This window comes from Bolinopsis microptera, chromosome 9 (genome assembly GCF_026151205.1).
Source record: "Bolinopsis microptera isolate Bmic1 chromosome 9, MBARI_Bmic_1.0, whole genome shotgun sequence".
Lineage (NCBI taxonomy): Eukaryota > Metazoa > Ctenophora > Tentaculata > Lobata > Bolinopsidae > Bolinopsis > Bolinopsis microptera.
In genome coordinates this window covers 4,479,411-4,499,491 of record NC_087080.1, presented here as the reverse complement: position 1 = coordinate 4,499,491, position 20,081 = coordinate 4,479,411, and the positions used below count along the sequence as shown (strand labels likewise).

General features: G+C 38.9%; 1 protein-coding gene across 3 annotated transcripts; it reads right to left on the bottom strand.

The window, feature by feature from the left end:
• Positions 1-1,959: 1,959 nt before the first annotated feature.
• LOC134820906 (uncharacterized) lies at positions 1,960-19,834 on the bottom strand. 3 transcript variants are annotated; one of them, XM_063831552.1, is made up of 5 exons: positions 6,567-6,863; positions 6,141-6,264; positions 5,389-5,771; positions 4,810-5,190; positions 1,960-2,987 (listed from the first exon to the last, which is right to left on the bottom strand). In XM_063831552.1, exons 1-5 carry the CDS (start codon positions 6,841-6,843, stop codon positions 2,551-2,553), a joined length of 1,602 nt encoding a protein of 533 aa, XP_063687622.1. In that variant the 5' UTR covers positions 6,844-6,863; the 3' UTR covers positions 1,960-2,550. The 3 variants fall into 3 exon arrangements, with proteins under 3 accessions (XP_063687622.1, XP_063687623.1, XP_063687624.1); XM_063831553.1 differs by lacking the exons at positions 4,810-5,190; positions 5,389-5,771; positions 6,141-6,264; positions 6,567-6,863 and adding exons at positions 18,020-18,400; positions 18,593-18,975; positions 19,121-19,244; positions 19,544-19,834 and having other exon boundaries at positions 2,455-2,987; XM_063831554.1 differs by lacking the exons at positions 1,960-2,987; positions 4,810-5,190; positions 5,389-5,771; positions 6,141-6,264; positions 6,567-6,863 and adding exons at positions 15,520-16,548; positions 18,020-18,400; positions 18,593-18,975; positions 19,121-19,244; positions 19,544-19,834.
• Positions 19,835-20,081: the final 247 nt, after the last annotated feature.

The following is a 20,081-nucleotide window of genomic DNA, read 5'->3' as shown; positions in this document are numbered from 1 at the left end:
GGGGTTCCCAGAAGAGAAGTTGATGAAAATTAATCATGATCCAGATTAATCATAATCCAGATTAATCATAATCCAGATGAGAATCACTCTACGCTCCTTTTCACGTCTCTTACTTTAAAATCTTCTCTGAATAACGGATAATAACATGTTTACTTGTTTATATCAAATGCAATATGCATTATGCATGGAGTAGCTGTACATGGCATATTATAACCAAATTGTACAGCAGATTAGATTTTAGAATAAGACCCCTTTACAGTTTACACAGATAAGTGAGAACTGTGGATTTAATTCAAAGGAAATAAGACTTATCGGACTTCATAATATAATTTCCATTGTCCACCCAAATTATTTCCGTCCATTTAATTTCAATGTCCTCCCAAATTAAATAAAAATAGTTGCTGTGAAAATAGTCAATTTATTTTACGCAATTCTGTGGTTTGAGTCACTGACCACTGTTATTAAAAATACGTGGCGCTAAACTCTATAAGATCGACTCGAGAAAACAGCTCAATACATAACAAGAATTTGCGCTATAGCTATAAATTTATCGAGTCAATGTTGATGTAGATAAAGTCAATCTACCCCAATATCATTCTATGACTATGGTGCCAGATCGTCAATCTTGAAGATTATAATCTGACAATAAGGTGGTGATGAGAAATTTAGAGCAAAATAGTAGCGGATTGTTACCATGGCGATGGATTGTTAGACCTTGATAACTTGCTTGGCACGTATATTTCATGTAATAACGATAACCTGGCGCAGTTCGACCCCAGCAGTATTGAGTGCTTTCTTGGGGTTATTTCATAGCTACAGTTATTAACTATTTACTTTGACCTACGTCAGTTCTGTCTGCCTTAAGCTGGTATGTGCGTGGTTTTAGATCTACCTCTTCAGGAGTGCCATCAATATTTTTGTGCAATGTTTCTATTTTGGAACAACATTTTCATGAAACGGAAGTTCTTTCCTTTCTAGTTTTTTGCTTGTTTTCATAAAAAATGGGATTGTAATGTTGGGGTGGTACTTAACTTACTGCTAGTTACCATAGTTACCATAGTACTTATAGTTAATAACTCACCCCGACAACTACACTACAAAGAGTGAGGACGTGTTCAACTTCAAACCTGTAACGTTTTAAGTTTTACGTTACGTTATACGTGAAGATTCAGTAAGTTCTGAAATTCCTGATCTAATTCAAACACATTACCGTTCAAACATGTGCTCCTTAAGTTTCACTTTCCTTTCTGCAGCCTACCAGCAGTGGTAATACATACAGTCATGAGGAACAAGATCACTCAACTCCGATAAAAGAGTCTCAGAAAAAGGGCAGATACTATAGAATATAGATGGCAGAAAATTGTAAAATCATATTGTCCCAAACTCTGTCCCATTTTCAGTTTTCGAAGATGAAATTTCCAGGACCGAAATTTTACAGTTTCGACTGAATTTCTCACCTGCAACCAATTAGTAAGTCAACAATAGATGGCATATGACACGATTGAGTTGCTGGAACTTTGATTTCGGTCGGAGGAAGCTCGCTGCAGAAAGCATAACAAAACAAAAATTGATATTTTCCAATTTCTGTCCCATTTTCAAATAGGAAATTTTCTGAACACAAATTTGACAGATTAGATGGATTTTTGCCTAGAAACCAATTAGTCAGTTAACTGATGATGGTATGAAACCAAATTTAGGGCACTGGAAGTCAAAATCGCAGACAAAATTAAAAAATCATATTCTCATTTTCTCTGTCCCATTTTCTTCTTTTTAGATAAAATTAATTCCTGGACCTAAATTTCACAGTTCTGACTGAATTTCTCTCCAGTGACCACTTAGTCAGTTAATTATAGATGGCATATGACACAATTGAGGTGCTGCAGAAAGCTTAAAATCGAAAATTCATATTTTCCAATTTCTGTCCAATTTTGACCTGGAGTCGAATAAAATAATGTGAATGGTTTCTAATTAAAAAGTAAAATTTACGTTACATGTTTTGGTTTTAAAATTAACATTCTAACATTCCCCACGCAAACTTCAATTTGATAAGAAGAAAAATTAAGTAATTTCTTAACCCGAAAGTAAACATTCCCAGTTCAAAATTGTTCATACAAGCTAAAACTGCACTTTAGTTTTAAAAATGGTTCTGGACTATTTTTTTCTTCGCCATGATCCTATGACTTTCAATCATAAATCCCAAAAATTCAAATATAACCCTTTAATTTATTTTATCATATCTACGTCCATGCTGTTATCCTAGTCAGGCAACGAATTATTTTGCTTAAAGCCATTGCTTTGCTTTAAAGCGTCATCACGCCCAAAATAACCTACCCTCATATTTAAATATTTTATAGATATAACGATATAATAACAGCTTGTTCCAAGTCTTAAACGATATGCTATTTTACACATGCTCTTATTTAAAATATTTAAGAGTGGAAAGTTATCAACTAATTGTTCAATGTACCTGTTTACGCATTGAAAATCTTCGAAAAGTAATCCCAAAAATGTTAAATATGCATAGGATTAAATGGTTCAGAGTGATTTAAATTAACATTTATCATAGGTCTCAGAGTCCCATATAGCTTCTCCGTTGTCAGTATAGAGAACCAAGTTACCGTCATCCTGCAGAACCATGCTGGTGACTCCCTTATCGTAGGAGTTAGGACTCCAGAGTGCTGTGCGGTCAGGACTGTAGAGTACCAGGTTACCATCAGACTGGAACTGAAGACCTCCCTCTACAGTCTTATCCGACGTATCAGAAGCCCACAGAGCATTAGTTCCATTGCAATAGAGCACCAAGTTTCCATCTTCCTGCATTTTCAAGGTGTATTTTTCGTCGAGAGACTTCAACTCCTCGCCAATCTTAATGACTGTGTAGCCATTACTGAAACCATTATTGGCTGTGTAGTCGACCGCGCCCTTGTAGCAGGCGTTCTCTTCGCAGTATCCACACATACCTCCGTTGATGCAAGCTTTGGATGATTCTGGTTGTGGTTGTGGTTGTGCATTACAATATGTTTATATAAAAAATATACCTTATCGGTCATAATTATCACGGACATTACTTTCACGCTGAAGACCTTAGCGTGAATTATTATGTCCGTGAAAATAATGTCTGTGGCATTAAGGTCTGTGAATAATAAAGTCCGGTAATTATTTCCATTAATTTTAGTGTGTCCCTACATATGCGTAGATATGTGTGTAGCAGATTACTATATTACCTTAGTAGCTTCAGCCGGGATTTCACTGCCGTAGTTAAAAAGGGTAGGAGTATTTACCCGCTGAGTTAAAACCCGCATTAGGTGAGCAATTCTATTCGGAGTGCCCTCACGTATCCAATAGTATTTATCATAATCGCATAATCAGTTCTTTCTCGTGGATAATTAAATTATTATTAGGCACCACATTCCATAATCATAAGGTCCGTAGTCCGTACCGGCCCCAGAACCACGACTATTACACCGCATCACTGATCCCGTCTTGAACCGCTTTCCATTTCTTATTTAAATTGTTTTAGAAATTAACCCTTGTTAACTCCGCACCACACCCGCCTATTATATTTGAAACATCGCATAAAATTGTCGTATGAAAGTATGAACTCTCTCTCTGCAGTCCAAACAGACCGCAATGAGTGCAATCCCCCCTTAATAAGCTTATATAGTAGGAGGTGCACAATATTGAGGCGCAAAATTCTAATGCTGAATTTCGCAGTATTTTGTTAAATGTAGTTTTATCGCTCGGAAAAATACATATTGTAGGCAATCAGCCTGAAATTTAAGTATCAGTTAGTTTATTAGTCTATAAGGATGGCTGCAAAGAATCATTTTTTTAGCTTCATGAGAAATTACTAAAAATTGAAAAGTTCTTGATATTTGTTATTTTACGTAGTTTTTTTGCCATAACTCGGCAGTTTTTTCAATTTTTTCCTAGATTTTTGGGGACCATTTAGAATGTTCCCTAAAGAATGTACTAAGAAATTTTCACCAAGATGTAAAGCAAGGAAATGAAGCACGAGCATTAAGAAATATCGAATTTCGTCAAATTACGCGACTTTTACACTTACTGAAGCTCCAAAAGCCGTGCATCATCAAAGATGGCACCTAAGCGAGGAGGGAGAAAAAGAGAGCCATTTTATGTCACATTTGTGGTACCTACAAAACCATCAATAAAACCACTTACCACCGACCAATTTGAAAAACCTTATTCATTTGGCTTCGTCAGAGTTTTGTCCGTGTCGAAACTATACCGAAAAACCAGTCCCGTAACTCTTGCCGTTTTCTTGATTAAGCCGCTCGGAAATTACACGCGCACACACAGACAGACAGACACACTGACAGACACACAGACACACTCCGAGATTATTGTTTAAGATTAGTATACTAGGACAAATATAATCACACCTCAGTCACATTCAGAAAGTTCAGAAAAAGAGTACAACACTTATTAAAAATCCCCAAAAATGTTTACAATTTTTTGGAAATTTTTGGGCGGTCATGAGCGTGAATAATTATGTCCATGAAAAATTTGGTCCGTGAAATACTTGTCCGTGACAATTATGTTCGATAAGGTAGTATTTTTCTTAGAAATCAATTCCTTGGTATTTCGAAAATATTGTGAAACATTGCAAAAGTGGGTGTTGTCTTTTAAGCTTTACTGCTAGATAAGAGTTGTTGGCATACGGAAAAAATTATAGTTAAAGTGATTGTTATTGGTTAATGGTATCAGTGCAAACTAATCAATCCAAACTTATAAAATGCCACCAATTTTGTCGTCCTCAAACAAAAATAGATTGCTAAACTGTAATACCTGGATAAATAACAGTTTTCCAAGTGCTCCCTTCCCCATGCTTATTTATCTTAACTTGGTAATCGACCCACTCCCTCCAAACTCCCCCAATCTTGATCGCTGCTTTGTCTATGTAGGCATCGTCGCCAGAATTTGACAGGATTCTGATTTCTAAGGGTTGTTCATTGAGGCGGGGCTGGAACCATTTTCCGGAGCAAGAGCCAAACTTGTCCTCGTCATCTTCTGTCATTTCTTCATTTCTCTTTGGTTTATCAAATATTTCTTTATCTGTTTCACAGCTATTTTCTCCTTGCTTGACTCCAATTCTGATGGACCCTCCCGAGTTTGCGTAACTTCTGTCAGATATCTTGATACGAAAACTTTCGATGGCAACGTTGTTACCTGTAGATTGAGCTGGCTTCATGAATGTTATTAATATTATACATTTGGTATTATTGATGATCTGGATGAAATCAACCGGCAAAATCCTTCAAAGAACATCAATAAGTTTGTAGTACTAGGCTTTCAATCAGGTAATTATAAATTATACTAACAATGTAGCACTAGAGAACATAAAGAATGGCAAACCAAAACACTTACGGCAATATGTGTCATACATCCTTTCGTTGGCAAGAACTCTCTTCTCAAAATCATTCCAATGATTTTGGTCAACGTCTTCTTTTGAAGACGTTTGCAAGTAGATGAAGTTAAGGGTTGTGCCCTGGGTGAGGAGGTTGAAAACATGATGGTAAAGGTCCGGAGAACAAAGGTTGTATTCTCTTGCTATCTTGTAAATGGATGAGTGAGTATTCACGCCACTTTTCCCCTCTCCCGTAATCATATCATCAATCTCCATCAATGTATTTTCCATTTTGTAATCAGTTTCCATCATTCGTATCCATTCATTCGTATAAAACGAATCTGTCAGCGACCCATTTTTCATTTCTCTTATCACATATTTTTCGTACATCTCTCCTGCGTTCCTGCGTTATGTTATTGTGTAATTGGTTAAACGTGATGATAGTGTGAAGTATGAAGGATCGAATTACACATTCATTCTACTATACAATTTTTAGTTAAACATTATATTTCTGTATTCTTAAGGAGACATATCCACATAATATGTGTATAAGGTTGGAGATTCGAGGATTTTTTCTGTGGACATAAAATTGATATTTTTTGCAATCAATAGCGGGCGGTCTATATGAGCTATTTCCAATAAATATGTCTCCTAAGATAAATGGAATGATGCCCGTTTGTGTTTGGAATATCACAAGTAACAATCAAAAGAAGCCCAAAGTTCCTCCTTCAAACTAGGCGAAATTTTACCACAATAAATTCTTTTTACTAACTGGATGGCCTCTATGTCGCTTTCATACTTGTCATCAAAAAATCCTATCTGAACGTCTCTGCTCACGTCCGCTATATCTGATTTGATATTTCCGAGGAGCTTAATAATTTTATCCGTATCTGAATCTGAGTAAAAATGATTGAAAAGGATGGGTTTAATAATTCTGAACCAGTGATTGACTGGGGTGTGAAATTTGATTAACCGGAATTGACTTTTGCAAGCTAGGAAATAGTGGAGTTCCTTTGGTTATATCAAATTTGTTGATTCTTGAACTGATAATTTGCGTGGATAGCACAGTCGACAAAAAATTAATACTTTTTACAAACTTTTAAAAATAACTTTGCAGACTTGTTTTGGAGACTGCAGGTTTCATTAAAGAAGAAAATAATTTAATCAATAATACTTAATAATTAAGCAAATTACTGACCTTCTTCGCAGTTGACTTCTCCTGTCGCAGTTCCACAAATTCCTGCCACCGCACCAATAGCCGCGAGTGCACCGCAAGCAGCACCAGCAGTTGCTACGCATGCCGAGATACTCCCGAGTGCAACAACAGCCCCGGCTATCCCACATCCTATCGAAACACTTGATTTTGCTATTGTGCAGTCGTTTGAGTCTTCGTCTATTTCCAATGAGACAGCAGACACATGATAAAGACAGCAGAGAACAAGCAACCAAACCGAGGGCTTTATTGCAGAGATCATCTTTAGCTCACAACACTCACTAGTCTTGGGATAATGGAAATGTTAGTCCTTAATCTATAAACTCCAGCGAGTTTAAACTAACTACAACACTAACAAACTTATTCACTCATTGAGAAATAATATGATTCCTTAGAAAATGTAGGCCAAATTTAATACAAAGGTTTGACAAGCAATACAAACGGACGAACTAAGCTACATTATTATTAATCTTACTACGATATATATGGATCCGTACCATTTTACTGACACCACGGCATCAACTTTAACGCGACCGTAAAAGATATACAACTGAAACTTTTTTACTGGGTCAAATGCTTTGATGGCCTCAAAATCAGCATAAAAAATACAAAATGGGCCAAGGAATAGGAGTTTTAGATCCCAAAATTCGGACCCCCAAGTGGTGTCAAAAACGCGAATTAAAATAATTATATTACTTATTTTAGTCTTTTGAGTCTTACTGAGTGGAGTTGGGTTAAAAACATATAAGAGATACGATGATTTAACTTGTAGAAGCTTTCAATAAACATGTGTTAATCGTCGTCAGCTGAATGTGATGTGGTGGACAATGCTTATATGTGATTGAGTGGTGTCAGGGATGGAGGGTGGGGGAGGTGTGGGTGGGAAAGTGAAAATTACAGTACAATGTCAATAAAAATTTAGTCTTCTGTTGAGGTTGAGAAGGAAATGCCAGATGGTCTGGACTTTAAGGATTTGGCAATTTTAGGAAGAATGGGGTCCCAGAGGGAACTACATTTGGGTGCGCGGTCTGTTCTGTTCATAGCTGGTTGTCGTATTTGTATAGCTGCGTGTTCTGTGAGGTCAAGTTGGGAGCGTGAGGTGAGGGATTTGAGGACTTCGATGTTGTTCCAGGAGATGGTGTGGCCGGTGGTCAGGGCATGATGTGCAGGGGCTGATTTGATTCTGTCTGTGGATTCGTCGATGGCGTTGTTGAGTCTGTAACATCGTTCGTGTTCTTTCATGCGGTGGACCAAGGGTCTGTAGGTCTGTCCGGCGTATTTGGAGGGGCACTGTGAGCAGGAAATTTCGTAGATGGTGTTGGGAGTGAGGTGAGTAGGGGGTGTGGTCTTCGTTTTGGTGAGGAGGTTGCGGAGGGAGGTAGCAGAGGAGTGGGTGACTTTGATGTCGTGTTGTCCGAGTATCTTGGAGATGGGTTTGGATAGGGAGGGATGGAAAGGAAGAGAAACACTAAGGGCATGTTCACGGGTCTGTCGGTTGAATGAGGCTAGGGATTGGTGGCGAGAGGGGTTGGTGAATTTCCGTTGGACTTCGTCCATGATGGTGGTGATGCGGTGAGGAGGGAAGCCGTTCTGGAGGCAAACGTGTCGTACTGTCTGGAGTTCGTCGTCAAGGTGTTGGGGTGAGCAGATGTTGTGGGCTCTTCTGGTCAGTGATCGGATGACTGCGTTCTTAGATGAGTTGGTGGTGCAGGAGGAGTACTTGGTGTAGAGGTTGGTGTGGGTGGGTTTTCTGTAGACTGATGTGGATTTGTCAGGGTGGATGAGAACGTCAAGGAAGGGTATAGTTCCGTCTGTAGAGGGATGTTCTTGGGTAAAGTTGAGGTCTTCAGTAAGGGAGTTAAGGAATGTAAGGAAGGATTCTGCGTGGTTTCTGTCTCTGAAAGATCCAAGGCCGTCGTCAACGAAATGGGAGTAAGTGTTCGGAGGGTCAGGACATGAGGATAAAGCTAAGGTCTCGATTTCAGCAAGGCGGATTTCAGCTAGTTCAACAATGAGGGGGGATCCCATTGTACCACCTTCGTCTTGGGAGTAGAAGGAGCCGTTGAATTCAAGGTATGAGTTGTCAAGGCAAAAGTTGATAAGGGAGCCTATGGTGGTGGTGGTGACATTGGAGGGAAGACGAGAGGGGTTGTGTTCAAAGGAGGAGATGACAGTTTTGAGGGCTAGGCGCATGTCACAGGAGGTGTACAAGGATTGGACGTCTAAGGAGGCGTGGTAGTGGAAGGAGGGATTGAGGGAGGAGTCGAAGCGATGTTTGAAGTCGGAAGAGTCTTTGAGGCGTAAGGGGTTCTGAGCTAGGGGTTTGAGGAAAGATGCGAGGACTTTGTGGAGGGCTTGGAGGGGGGTGTTGTAGAAGCTGACTACGGGACGGATAGGTGCGCCGGGTTTGTGTATCTTAGGTTGTCCGTAAAGTTGAGGCCATCTAGGATGTAGGTTGCGCATCTTGTGGTATAGGTCGGTCGTGATCTTCTTGTCGGTGTGTAGTTTCTTGAGGACTTTCTGTAGTTTAGTGGTAACGGATTGAGTGGGGTCTTTCGTTAAGAGGGTGTAACTACCTGAGGATAAGTGGTCGGTAACTTTGGTTATGTATTGATCGTGAGTCAGTACAACAGTGGCGTTGCCCTTATCAGCAGGAAGAAATTTCAATTCAGATTTCTTAGATTTTAAAGATTTAAGAGCGGTACGTTGTTGTGGAGTCAAATTGTCGGTGGTCATGTCACGTTTATTGTCAAATTTAGATAATACAGAGGTGACCTGATATGTGGCTGAGGCTTCCATGCCTTCTCCTAATTGTTTAGTGATATTCTGTATGAGGGGAGCCAGGTCGGGGGTAGGATCTGAGGTGGGTGTCGGGACGAACTTCAGTCCAAGGGAGAGGACGTCAGTTTCAGCTGTGGAGAGGGTCTGTCCAGAGAGGTTGATCACTGTTTTGGCTGTGGTGTCTTTCTTGGGGGTAGGTGAGGTCTTGAGGAGGGGACCATGAAATGTGGGAGAGGGTATGTCGAGCGTTTTAAGAGTGTCGTAGGGTGAGAGGAACGGGGTGTCGTATTCTGAGAGTAGTACCGCGAACTTCTTTTGGTGAGTAAGGAGTTGTTTTCTGTGGGTGTATGAGGATTTTTTGGTGTTGAGGTGTCCTAGTTTCTGAAAATATTGAGGGGTTATGAGTGATTCTATGTGTCTGAGGTTGTGCTCATAAGTGCGTTTGTGTTGTGCGTATTTGAGGCGATAGTGGTTGAGTCTTTCAGTGATGAGGAGGTTAGATGCGTGAGTGAGGACTTCAGTTGAGCGTTTGGTGGATAGTGGGTTGGTGAGTCTGAGTCCCTTAGGGATGAGTGAGTGATCACGGCAGGCTTTCAGGAATGATATGTGACATGAGTTAATGGCCATGTGTTCTATGCTGTGAGAGGTGGTTTTGGCCAGTGTGGATGCATGCTGTCCAAATAGTGATATGAGTGAGTCATTAAATGAAAGTTGGGTGGTAGGGTTGATGTGTTGATTAGGTGTTTGTGTTGTAAGGTTGGTGTGTTGATTAGGTGTTTCTGTGGATTCTGCACTGTTTGCTGTCTGATCCATAGGGGTGGTGTTGCGTATCAAAATAAAACTGAGTGGAGTTGGGTTAAAAACATATAAGAGATACGATGATTTAACTTGTAGAAGCTTTCAATAAACATGTGTTAATCGTCGTCAGCTGAATGTGATGTGGTGGACAATGCTTATATGTGATTGAGTGGTGTCAGGGATGGAGGGTGGGGGAGGTGTGGGTGGGAAAGTGAAAATTACAGTACAATGTCAATAAAAATTTAGTCTTCTGTTGAGGTTGAGAAGGAAATGCCAGATGGTCTGGACTTTAAGGATTTGGCAATTTTAGGAAGAATGGGGTCCCAGAGGGAACTACATTTGGGTGCGCGGTCTGTTCTGTTCATAGCTGGTTGTCGTATTTGTATAGCTGCGTGTTCTGTGAGGTCAAGTTGGGAGCGTGAGGTGAGGGATTTGAGGACTTCGATGTTGTTCCAGGAGATGGTGTGGCCGGTGGTCAGGGCATGATGTGCAGGGGCTGATTTGATTCTGTCTGTGGATTCGTCGATGGCGTTGTTGAGTCTGTAACATCGTTCGTGTTCTTTCATGCGGTGGACCAAGGGTCTGTAGGTCTGTCCGGCGTATTTGGAGGGGCACTGTGAGCAGGAAATTTCGTAGATGGTGTTGGGAGTGAGGTGAGTAGGGGGTGTGGTCTTCGTTTTGGTGAGGAGGTTGCGGAGGGAGGTAGCAGAGGAGTGGGTGACTTTGATGTCTTTGAGTCTTGACACCATTTTAGGGTTATGCGGATTCTTGCTAGTCTATCTAAAGAGTGGACTCTGTTTCTACATGGCCACTACCAGAGGGTTGTACACATCAAGAAGAAGGGTAATGTAGATTCCTACAAAGTAGTAGAAATATAAGTACACTTCGTACTGTCCTGTCTTCAGATATTTGAGCTTGGTATCCTTACCGAAAGGGAGATACTGGGTTGCTGAAAAGAGAAGAACGAAGTAGATAATGAGACCCAGATTCATGAGGATTACAATAACACTTCCTCTAGAGTGAGCGGCCCTGTCATCTGATCTCACTAGACAGACTACAGTAGCTAGTGAAGTGAGCGCAGCTAGGATAAGCCCAGTGCAGGGAATGTAGAGGTTTAGAGTGCACTCCTCCTTATATAATAATTATGCGGAATTATTCCTTCATTAATATTAATAAGAGCGAACCATTCTCACAAAGGCAGCATCACGTGTTTTTTTACTTGAAAATATTATTTAAATGTATATTCAGTAATAAAGATGACTATATATTATTATTCAGCTATTTCTAGTCTAAGGTCTTTAGTGTATGCTATTGGGAAATTTGTGTTTCCCGCCCCTAATGCCGTTATTTGATATTTATCAATTTTTAGCTGCTCCTGTTCAATTTTCATCTGTTTTTGTCCTCCGTGTTTTTTGATAAAAGCTCCAAATGGAGAGTAGTCAGCCGAATGTACTGCGTTTAGTCTGCAAAAATTATTGACTGGTTTATTTATCCTACAACAACAATAACTGCATGCTAACGATTTAACCTTAGAGGAAGAGTAAAAAAACTTCTTTTGTTTTCAATAAATTTTAATTAAAACCGTTTTCCCGAAGCTATTGTTATTGTTAAAACAATTTAACCAATTATAAGTCGTTGTTCTAATTCGGTGCAGTCACCAGTACTCTTATTCAATTAATCCTGGTCTTGAGTATATTACAGTATAATACTGTTTGTTGTCGGGAAAGTTTTAATTGGAGAAAACTTTTAGCTGCTCCAGCCTCCAGGAGGTTCACATCTTGATGGTATAGAGGTTTATTATTTAATTGTGAAAGTAACGATTTTTTTTTGAAAATCGTTACTTTCACAATTAAATAATAAACCAAAATGGGACAATTTCGAGGGAGAAAAAAATTTTTTTTTTTCTCCCTCGAAATTGTCCCATTTTGATGCTAGCCCCTTTTACTTAGTTAATTTATAAACTAAATGTGCGACACTCGACAGGTTTCATTCTATCAAACTGGGAAGAATAGTATTCCAAAGTAATGAATAATTATAGATCCATCGACTGGTTCTTAAGCAATTTTGTGAAAATAATATCATGGAAGTTCGCACATTAAAAATCAAATCCTAAAACATATCGATTTGAAACTTTTAGAGTTACATTTAAAACAAGTCTTGAAATATAACGTTCCAAATTATTGGCCATTATTCAACCATATTATACATAGAGGTACCAGCTACATACAGGCTCAGATACAAGATCAGATAATCAAGTTTGTTCTGAGACAATTTAACACAAATACTGTCCAGTTTCCGCTGAGTCCTCACTGCTCGATCTCTTATCTTACTATATATATATAGTTGTGGAACACAACAAGAAAATTGAGAATAATCTTGTGCGAGGGTAGGGACCCAGATGTCGTTTCTAACCCAAATAAACTTTAAGGAGGCTTCTCATCAGTAGCCGCACCTCCTAACTCGGTTTCTGAACTGGAATTCTATGGGCTTCCAGGCGGCCAGACCGAGTATTACCATCCCATCCTTCTAGAGTTCATCACAAGTAGCACCCACCTTGAAAATCTTTGACACCCAGGATTTACACAGGAATCCTAATCCTAATCCTGTGTAAATCCTGTGTAATCCCAGACACACCCCATTGGCGAACAAACTTTGGATATAATCTTACATGCTCCCGAAGGAATCCCTGGTTTATGGTCTTTCTCATCGTCACCAGCACTTTCACTAGAGTCAACAGCTCTTTCACTGTAGTCATCAGCCCAATCACTGAAGTGTACAGAAGTACAGTTGTGGAACACAACAAAAAAATTGAGAATAATCTTGTGCGAGGGTAGGGACCCAGATATCGTTTCTAACCCAAATAAACTTTAAGGAGGCTTCTCATCAGTAGCTGCACCTCCTAACTCGGTTTCTGAACTGGAATTCTATGGGCTTCCAGGCGGCCAGGTTTCCGCTGAGTCCTCACTGCTCGATCTCTTATCTATCGACATATATGGATGTGTTTATCCGTACCATTTTACTGACACCACAGCATCAACTTTAACGCGACTTTCCGAAAAAAAACCGTAAAAGACATACAACTGAAACTTTTTTGACTGGGCCAAATGCTTTGGACCCCCAAGTGGTGTCAAAAACGCGAATTAAATAAATAGGTAATAATTATTTTAGTCTCTTGAGTCTTGACACCATTTTAGGGTTATACGGATTATTGCTAGTCTATCTAAAGAATGGACTCTGTTTCTACACGAGAAGATAACACTCCCGGTCACTTAGCTGCCAGAATTTGTATACCCTGGCATCTCACCCTGGTAATGCTGATCCTGCTTGATTGCAGTTGAGCACTCTTTGGGAAACCGAGCAATAACGGCCAACGTATGTAACGTTACTTGCCGGCCCTAGCTGATCATTCATACTGTAAACCAGCTCGACCAAGAATCCAATCGACCTTAAACCAGTCCCAGAACCCATACCAACTTTATCTGACAACCAATCTACCAACACCAATGATCCAGTCACTGAGAATAGACCTGTCTTCAATGAGTGTATGATTACAATTGGCGAGTGCACCGAAATATGGGTGAACGAATCTGACCCTGGCCCGGATGCTAGACACAACCTATGGCTATCTCAGTCATAAAATCAACGACGAGCCAATAACTGCCCTGCCTATAAGGGTAGAAGTAAACACCAATAAATTTAAAGGCAAATGCCTTGTTCTACAAGACAACTCTAGCACCGAAGTCAACTTAGATAAGTTTGTAGTTGTCACCGGATAGAATCCGTAAAAAGTGCCTCAACCTTGGAATGTTTCAACAGTTTAAGAGCCGACTATCGCTCTGGTGGTATATGTATTGGTGTAGACCGTTCCTTGGCTGCTAATGTCAAGCTGTTAAATACGGGCTGTGCGGAAGTCCAAGTTATCACTGTATATCCCCAGGATGAGTGTCGAAAATTCACGATGATCTTATTTTGAGACAAAAAGCCCTGATATAATACTGGTCGTTACCCACTTGTCATACAAACTACCTTATCGGACCTTATTTGGACGGACATTAATTGAACGCTGGAGGCCCTAACGTTCATCTTAATTAATGTCCGTTCAAATAAAGTCCGTTTATTTAAGGTCCGTCCAAGTTAAAGTCCGTTGAATTTTTTTCAAAAATTTTTCCACTTCGAACTTTTTGTCCAGAATATGACAACTACCTTACAAGAAATATTTATGGCGGCCTAATTTGCGACGACCGAAATTTTGGCGGTCCGAAAATATGGCGAAATTGAACAAAAACCGTCAAATTTCGGACGACACAGAAAATAAGGGTATTTTTCATAATTTTTTGTGACAGTAAGCAGTAAGGAAATTTCTGAAATTCGGTAAAATCATGTTCAAACTTAGTCTGTATTAAGACTGTAAGACTTTCATGTTAGCACATACATGTATTTTAATGCAAATTTAAACTGTATTGCTTGACATTCAATTCGTCATTGGTGTGGTGATAATTTGTCCCAAGATGCCAGAATTTATTTATTTATTTTACTTGATATTACTTTTTAGAAACAAAATAAAGCAGTGAAGGCACAGTCATTGAAATAAGCTAAAAGATAATGCGACGGATTCTATTACGACGACCGAAATTTTGGCGGTCCGAAAATATGGCGAAATTTTCGGAAAACCGCCACATTTCGTACGTTATAAATATGTCTTGTAAGGTATGAGAATTTTATTGTGCCGTAAGTTAACGACGGAAAAGTTCTCCTTGGTCTGCCGGAGGCACAGAAAACTTTACTAGTATATGATGTTTTCAAGGGTCACTTGGCGGAAAAAGTCAACGAAATTATGGCACTCAACAACATAGTTTATGAGCTAGTCCCCACCAACATGACAAACTTGTTCCAGCCTCTAGATATTACGGTAAATCGTAACTTACTGCTTATGGTTACCATAGTTACACTACTATAGTTCATAACTCATCCCGACAACTACACTACAAATAGTGAGGACGTGTTCAAACCTGTTACGTTTTAAGTATAGAGCAACTGCATCATGTACGTGAAGATTCAGTAAGTTCTGAAGTTCCTGATCTAATTCAAACGCATTGAATTGAGGCACTGGAAGTCAAAATCGCAAACAAAATTAAAAATCATATTCTCATTTTCACTGTCCCATCTGTCTTTTTTTTATAAAATTTCCTGGACCGAAATTTCACAGTTCTGACTGAATTTCTCTCCAGTGACCACTTAGTCAGTTAATTATAGATGGCATGTGACACAATTGAGGTGCTGCAGAAAGCTTAAAATCGAAAATTCATATTTTCCAATTTCTGTCCCATTTTGACCCGGAGTCGAATTAAATAATGTAAATGGTTTCTAATTAAAAAGTAAAATTTACATTTCATGTTTTGGTTTTAAAATCAACATTCTAACATTCCACACGCAAACTTCAATTTGATAAGAAGAAAAATTAAGTAATTTCTTAACCCGAAAGTAAACAATTCCCGGTTCGAAATTTTTCATACATGCTAAAACTGCACTTGTAGTTTTAAAAATGGTTCTGGACTATTTTATCCTTCGCCATGAAGTTCAGTAATAAATCCCAAAAATGTAAACATACCCCTTTAATTTATGTTATCATATCTACTTCCATGCTGTTAACCTGTCAGGCAACGAATTATCTTGCTTAAAGCCATTGCTTTGCTTTAAAGCGTTATCACGCCCAAAATAACATACCCTCATATTTTAATATTTTGTAGATATAACGATATAACAGCTTGTTCCAAGTCTTACACGATATGCTATTTTACACATGCTCTTATTTAAAATATTTAAGAGTGGAAAGTTATCAACTAATTGTTCAATGTACTATAACAACAACTCACTCTTGGAATGGTACTTACAAAAAGACCCCAGTGGAGTGATAGGAGGACGTACTTGATACTGTTCTCCTAAAGCGATCCCAGCCAAACCTACTCAAAGTACTCAAAATAAGTACATTTATTAAAGGTCTCAGAGGCCCATATAGCTTCTCTGTTGTCAGTATAGAGAACCAAATTACCATCATCCTGCAGAACCATGCTGGTGACTCCCTTATCGTAGGAGTTAGGACTCCAGAGTGCTGTGCGGTCAGGACTGTAGAGTACCAGGTTACCATCAGACTGGAACCGAAGACCTCCCTTTACAGTCTTTATATTTGACGTATCTGAAGCCCACAGAGCATTATATCCATCGCAAAAGAGTACCAAGTTTCCATCTTCCTGCATTTTCAAGGTGTATTTTCCGTTGGGAGACTTCAACTCCTCGCCAATCTTAATGGCTGTGTAGTCGACCTCGCCCTTGTAGCAGGCGTTCTCTTTACAGTATCCACACAAACCTCCGTTGATGCAAGCTTTGGATTCTGGTTGTGGTTGTGCATTACAATATGTTTATATAAAAAATATACCTTATCGGTCATAATTATCACGGACATTACTTTCACGCTGAAGACCTTACCCCTGTACCACGACTATTACACCTCATCACTCCCGTCTTGAACCGCTTTCCATTTTTATTTAAATTGTTTTAGAAATTAACCCTTGTTAACTCCGCACCACACCCGCCTATTATATTTGAAACAATGCATAAAATTGTCGTATGAAAGTATGAACTCTCTCTCTCTCTCTGCAGTCCAAACAGACCGCAATGAGTGCAATCCCCCCTAATAAGCTTATATAGTAGGAGGTGCACTATGAGGCGCAAAATTCTAATGCTGAATTTCGCAGTATTTTGTTAAATGTAGTTTTATCGCTCGGAAAAATACATATTGTAGGCAATCAGCCTGAAATTTAAGAATCTGTTAGTTCATTAGTCTATAAGGATGGCTGCAAAGAATTATTGTTTTAGCTTCATGAGAAATAACTAAAAAATTGAAAAGTTCTTAATATTTGTTATTTTACGTAGTTTTTTTGCCATAACTCGGCAGTTTTTTCAATTTTTTCCTAGATTTTTGGGGGCCATTTAGAATGTTCCCTGAAGAATGTACTAAGAAATTTTCACCAAGATGTAAAGCAAGGAAATGAAGCATGAGCATTAAGAAATATCAAAAATCAACGAATTTCGTCAAATTACGCGATTTTTACACAATTACTGAAGCTCCAAAAGCCGTGCATCATCAAAGATGGCACCTTATAAGCGAGGAGGGAGAAAAAGAGAGCCATTTTATGTCACATTTGTGGTACCTACAAAACCATCAATAAAACCACTTACCACCGACCAATTTGAAAAACCTTATTCATTTGGCTTCGTCAGAGTTTTGTCCGTGTCGAAACTATACCGAAAAACCAGTCCCGTAACTCTTGCCGTTTTCTTGATTAAGCCGCTCGGAAATTACACGCGCACACACAGACAGACAGACACACTGACAGACACACAGACACACTCCGAGATTATTGTTTAAGATTAGTATACTAGGACAAATATAATCACACCTCAGTCACATTCAGAAAGTTCAGAAAAAGAGTACAACACTTATCTAAAAACCCCAAAAAATGTTTACAATTTTTTGGAAATGTTTGGGCGGTCATGAGCGTGAATAATTATGTCCATGAAAAATTTGGTCCGTGAAATACTTGTCCGTGACAATTATGTTCGATAAGGTAGTATTTTTCTTAGAAATCAATTCCTTGGTATTTCGAAAACATTGTGAAACCTTGCAAAAGTGGGTGTTGTCTTTTTAGCTTTACTGCTAGAGTTGTTGGCATACGGAAAAAATTATAGTTAAAGTGATTGTTATTGGTTAATGGTATCAGTACAAACTAATCAATCCAAACTTATAAAATGCCACCAATTTTGTCGTCCTCAAACAAAAATAGATTGCTAAACTGTAATACCTGGATAAAGAACAGTTTTCCAAGTGCTCCCTTCCCCATGCTTATTTATCTTAACTTGGTTATCGACCCACTCCCTCCAAACTCCCCCAATCTTGATCGCTGCTTTGTCTATGTAGGCATCGTCGCCAGAATCGGACAGGATTCTGATTTCTAAGGGTTGTTCATTGAGGCGAGGCTGGAACCATTTTCTAGAGCAAGAGCCAAACTTGTCCTCGTCATCTTCTGTCATTTCTTCATTTCTCTTTGGTTCATCAAATATTTCTTTATCTGTTTCACAGCTATTTTCTCCTTGCTTGACTCTAATTCTGATGGACCCTCCCGTGTTTGCGTAGCTTCTGTCAGATATCTTGATACGAAAACTTTCGATGGCGACGTTGTTACCTGTAGATAGAGCTGTTTTCATGGATGTTATTATACATTTCGTATTATTGATGATCTTAATGAATTCAACCAGCAAAATCCTTCAAAGAACATCAATAAGTTTGTAATACTAGGCTTTCAATCAGGTAATTATAAATTATACTAACAATATAGCACTAGAGAACATAAAGAATGGTAAACCAAAACACTTACGGCAATATGTGTCATACATCCTTTCGTTGTCAATAACTCTCTTCTCAAATTTATCCCAAAGCCATTGGGCAACGTCTTCTTTTGAAGAGGTTTGCAAGTAGATGAAGTAAAGGGTTGTGCCCTGGGTTAGGAGGCTGAGAACGTACTGGTAAAGGTCCGGAGAACAAAGCTTGTAGTCTCTTGCTATCTCGTAAATGGATTGGTGAGGGTTCAGGCCACCTATTTCCTCTCCATTAATCATATCCTCAATCTCTATCAATGCATTATACAAATCGTAATCAGATTCCATCTTTCGTATCCAAGAATTTGTATAAAACGAATCTGTCAGTGACCCATTTTTCATTTCTCTTATCACATTTGTTTCGTACATCTCTGCTGCGTTCCTGTATTATGTTATTTTGTAAGTGGTTAAACGTGATGATAGTGTGAAGTGTAACGATCGAATTACACACTCATTCTACTAAAGAAGCCCAAAGTTCCTCCTTCAAACTAGGCGAAATTTTACCAGAATAAACAATTTTTGCTAACTGGATGGCCTCTATGTCGTTTTCATATTTGTCATCGTAAAATGCTATCTGAATGTCTCTGCTCACGTCCGCTATATCTGATCTGATATTTCCGAGGAGCTTAATAATTTTATCCGTATCTGAATCTGAGTAAAAATGATTGAAAGGAATGGGTTTAATAATTCTGAACTAGTGATTGACTGGGGTGTGAAATTTGATTAACCGGAATTGACTTTTGTAAGATAGGAAATAGTGGAGTTGCTTTGGTTATGTCAAATTTGTTTATTTTTGAACTGTTTATTTGCGTGTCGACAAAAAATTAATACTTTTTACAATATTTTAAAAATAGCTTTGCAGAATGCAGACTTGTTTTGGAGACTGCAGGTTTCATTAAAGAAGAATATAGTTTAATCAATAATACTTAATAATAAAGCAAATTACTGACCTTCATCAGCGCAGTCGACTTCTCCTGTCACAGTTCCACAAAGTCCCGCCACCGCACCAATAGCCGCGAGTGCACCGCAAGCAGCACCAGCAGTTGCTACGCATGCCGAGATACTCCCGAGTGCAACAAAAAACCCAACTATCCCACAAGTTATCGAAACACTTGAAGTTGCTATTTCGCAGTCGTTCGAGTCTTCTGATAGTGGCGTTCCTCTTGGTATAAGACAGCAGAGAACGACCAACCAAACCGAGAGCTTTATCGCAGAGATCATCTTTAGCTCACAACACTCACTAGTCTTGGGATAATGGAAATGTTAGTCCTTAATCTATAAATTCCAACGAGTTTAAACTAACTACAACACGAACAAACTTATTCACTCATTGAGAATTAATATGATTCCTTAGAAAATTTAGGCCAAAGTTAATACAAAGGTTTAGCAAGCAACACAAACGGACGAACTAAGCTTCATTATTAATCTTACTATATATAAAGCGATACGATATATATGGATCCGTATCATTTTACTGACACCACGGCA

Bases quoted from the DNA above. Each gene is read 5' to 3' on its own strand.
- LOC134820906 (XM_063831552.1), bottom strand. From the start codon at position 6,843: ATGATCTCTGCAATAAAGCCCTCGGTTTGGTTGCTTGTTCTCTGCTGT. The intron at 6,265-6,566 runs GTCAGTAATTTG...ATTTTTACTCAG, and splicing joins AGAAGTCAACTGCGAAGAAG to ATTCAGATACGGATAAAATT. The intron at 5,772-6,140 runs GTTAGTAAAAAG...AACATAACGCAG, and splicing joins AGCGACATAGAGGCCATCCA to GAACGCAGGAGAGATGTACG.